The sequence below is a fragment of the Periophthalmus magnuspinnatus genome, chromosome 6 (assembly GCF_009829125.3).
Source record: "Periophthalmus magnuspinnatus isolate fPerMag1 chromosome 6, fPerMag1.2.pri, whole genome shotgun sequence".
Classification (NCBI taxonomy): domain Eukaryota; kingdom Metazoa; phylum Chordata; class Actinopteri; order Gobiiformes; family Gobiidae; genus Periophthalmus; species Periophthalmus magnuspinnatus.
The window spans coordinates 1,729,754-1,733,583 of NC_047131.1; the positions used below are offsets into that span (position 1 = coordinate 1,729,754).

At 48.6% G+C, this 3,830-nt stretch overlaps 1 protein-coding gene across 1 annotated transcript; it reads right to left on the reverse strand.

The window, feature by feature from the left end:
• Positions 1–630: 630 nt before the first annotated feature.
• On the reverse strand, positions 631–1,638 carry foxb1a (forkhead box B1a). Its single transcript, XM_033968178.2, has one exon. The coding sequence runs from the start codon at positions 1,562–1,564 to the stop codon at positions 638–640; it is 927 nt and encodes a 308-aa protein (XP_033824069.1). The 5' UTR covers positions 1,565–1,638; the 3' UTR covers positions 631–637.
• Positions 1,639–3,830: the final 2,192 nt, after the last annotated feature.

Below are 3,830 nucleotides of genomic sequence, written 5' to 3' on the forward strand. Positions count from 1 at the left end.
CTTTTGCACAAATTCAAATGAATGTCCAAAGTGAAAATAAACATTGACACCATCCACAGAAACACAGATGTGGGTTTCTACCGCATGCTTCAGCTACAAAAGTACAAATAGAGCGCGTGGCACGGGGTCACCACAGCCTTACAGTAAATGCTTCACAAACAGCTCGTGAGAGACAGAGGCCCGTCTCCAACACAAAAGTGCATTTGACAACAATTCACGTATTTATCCACATCCTGCAGTTTGACTCTTAAATTCTACATTTTACTGCAAGAAAATCCCTTTATTTTAATTCAAGAACAAAAGTAGTCCTCTTCTATTTGGCATCATCCTTCAGTCCAGGACTAACAGCGAACGAAAAGACGGTGCAAAGTTTGGACACAGGGCCGGAGAAGCGGCTCACTCTGAAACACCTCAGGTCGGACACAAATTAAAACTCAAATAATTTATTTTCAAGAGCAATACTTCGCTGTGCGTTTTGTGCTGGACTTCTACACGGTTAAAGCAACACATTCAACACGAACACAAATGAACGACACCGCCACTCGCCTGCTCCCTCCGACAGCAGCACTCTGGGATGAGTCTCTAAACAAGTCCCGGTGCGCGCCACGGTCCATAGTCCTGTCCAGAGCCTCAGGGGTCAGTGCACGGCCACAGACTGCAGTGTGGACGGGCTCGTGAGCGTGTCACTGGGGGTAGCGGGGCTGCTTTGGCTCGTGGCTGTCTGCGGGGACGTGGGGCTCAGGGACTGCGGAGAGTTTGACAGGAAAGCGGGCAGGTGCGGAGGCAGCGCCGAGAAGCCCGCCATGCTCGTCGGCGTGGGCTTAATGGGGACGGGGATAGCAGGGAGGGACTGCCCGCTGTGGCACAGGCTCTTTATGGGCATACCGTAAGCGCCGTAGTCGCTGCTCGCCATGGTGTCCATCACACTGCTGTTGTACACATGCGGCCAGGCGCTGGTGAGCTGGTTGTGCAGCGGGTACCCGGCTGACATGGACTGCATGGTGGAGAAGGCCAGACTCCCCGGGACCTTGTATTCTCTGGCGATGATGTTCTCTATGGCAAACGGGTGTTTGAAAGTCGACGTCTGGGACACTCCTAAGTTGTACGTGGACATCTGCGGGAGGTGCGTGCCCGTGGCTGCGAGCGCGCTCAGGCGCAGTTTGGCTTGTTGTTGAAGATAGTGTGCAGCCTCTGATTGTTTACCGGGCGCCAGGTGATCGGGGGCGCCTAACACTTTGAATCTCTTTCTGCGGCGCAGAAAACTCCCGTTCTCGAACATGTCTCCGCAGCTCGGGTGCAGCGCCCAGAAGCTGCCCTTCCCGGGCTGGTCCGGCCGCCGGGGGATTTTAATGAAACAGTCGTTGAAGGACAGGTTGTGGCGCAGTGAGTTTTGCCAGCGCTGCGTGTTTTCCCGGTAGTACGGGAATCTGTCCATAATGAACTTATAGATTTCACTCAGAGGGAGCATCTTCTCGGGACAGCTCTGGATCGCCATGGCGGTGAGAGATATGTACGAGTACGGCGGCTTCTGGTCGCTGTACGTGTTCCTCCCTGGACGAGGCATCCTGGACACTGTCACACAAACACCTCCAAATGTCTCCGTGCTTTAGTTCCTCTGCGCCGTTTTTGCCTTTTCGTCAAAAAAGAAGAAAAGTTGCGCGTAAAAGAGCCCGGTGCGCAGATGTGGAGCGAGCGAGCGCGCGTTTGTGAACTTGTTCCGCCCGCAGTAGACTTCAGGCTGGTGCTGTGATGGGACTTCAGGCTGGTGGTGTTATGGGGCGAGCGCTGCGCATGCCTCCATGGTCTTCCTGTGCGCGTCTGATAGTTTTATGTAGTGACATGAGCAGAAAAGACCCCTGTAGTGGCGCTCCATTAATGTGCCACCTCTTCGCTATCACATGACAATTGCCACGGGAGGAGGGGGCGAGGGAGGAAGGATAATCTGCGTTCATTTACACCTATTTACATGGACACCTTGGGCCAATGGAATCATTTCCATTTGAAGACAGAAAAAGGGGTGAAAGGCTCTGTAACCGGAATGGGAGCGCGGGGCTCGGTGTGTGAAGGTATGCGGCTCTTTCTGCGGACTTTGACATGAACTAGCGCCATTTCACATTTATGGAACATTTCTGGAACTGTCAAATATTTATCTGGACTTGTGGCATTTACAGCGAGCAGGTTTCTAAAATCATTTTACAGGTTTAAATGGTGTTTTGAATAATCACTATAGCGAAAAAGCATATCCCTTTTTCCACACGTTTTTCACGGATGCTAACAGCCTTAAACATTAACAATAATTGGATTGTCTAATTAATGATCAGACTCAATTATGTAATAGACTGGGGCTAATATCAAATATCTTGAGTTTGTTGAGAGTCATTTCTCTGAGTCTGATACAAACACTGCGCCATCCCGCTGCGTCGCTGTTAGTTTTTCTGCTAATTTGGCCCAGAGCTGAGCGGAAGAATATGAACACATCGCACAAAGCAAACAGCCCTGTTCAAACTCAAACTTCATGAGGCTGAGGGCCCTTTGTGTCGGTGTCAAAACATTCCAATCCGGGTTCTTCACAAATGCAAATAAACCCTTGTGGATGGTGTGCTGAAAACTGTATAAAATATCCATAAGTCAATTATATGAATGTGAAAAGCAAATGCGAAGCCCATTTTGAGCCGCTGCTATTCACGCTTTTGGCCAGCGCTGCTTTCCGCTTGGAGAGTTCGCAATGGCCCCGGACCACACACAAGCACCACGCAGGAATCGCTCATAATTTATGCTAATTTCTCTCCATAAATCCACAATGCGCCCCATCACCGCGCTCCCGGATTAGGAGAAGAAACGCAGCGCGGGGGCCACAGGAGCGCACGGGACAAAGTGCACAGCCGACACAATGTTTATCTGTCAAAGGATTTTATTTTTATTTTTTTCTAAACTAATGTCCATATGCATTATATATACACACACAATTATATACATATGTGTATACTTAAAAAAAACACACACACATTTTTATTGTTTATATTTTATGTTTTTACTTGCCCACTTTGTGGCACCGCGTCACGTGCCATTCCAGGTTATGGTTAGTTGTTTAAGTCTATTTTATAAAATAAAAGACGATTCAGTGGACTAAGAAATACAATAATAAAAATATGCTTCATAAGGTGAAATAAATAAACATTTTGAATCTCCATCTCTAAATGTTTTCGTAAAGTCATGTGCTAGGCCTGTTGTTTGCAGTGTTTAAATGTTCTTGGATCCATCTTGATTCACTCTGCGCGCCTTAACCAGCCTCTCTCACTGCTCTGCGGTGCTGGCTTCTTGAGCTCCGGGGTTATGGGATGTTGGTCGCTCTTTTGTCCCCGTCCAATGCACACAGTGAAAATACCACCTCCGAATGTGAAAAGGGTTTTTAGCTGTTCACAAACTGTCCGAGTTCAAGCGGCAGTAGATCAAGTCCGCGCCATGTTTGGTCATTTGTAGAAACTCGGACAAAGGTTGGGATAAGCCAAATTGCATTGCACTTGTGAACCGTGCCTCAGACTGAAGTGTCTTTTATAGCGGGAGGGGACCAAGAACAATTTTGTGTGAGCTTTAAAAAAAGAGCTGAGCCAAAACAAAAGCCACTTTCTGGAACATCTTAAAGTAGAGTAGTGAGGCGTGACATTCCCAGGGTGACGAGACACAAAGGCCGAGGTCACCGGGATGAAAAAGAGAATCAAACAGCCACTTTCACACGTCTGCCCTCCGCCGCTGCGCGCGCACACAAAAGGAAACAAATGTTGTTAAAAGAGGATCGATGCCATTCAGCCTGAAGCAGCGCATGAGCCGAA

Excerpts from the sequence above, each read along its gene's own strand:
- foxb1a (XM_033968178.2), bottom strand. The coding sequence starts at position 1,564 with ATGCCTCGTCCAGGGAGGAACACGTACAGCGACCAGAAGCCGCCGTAC.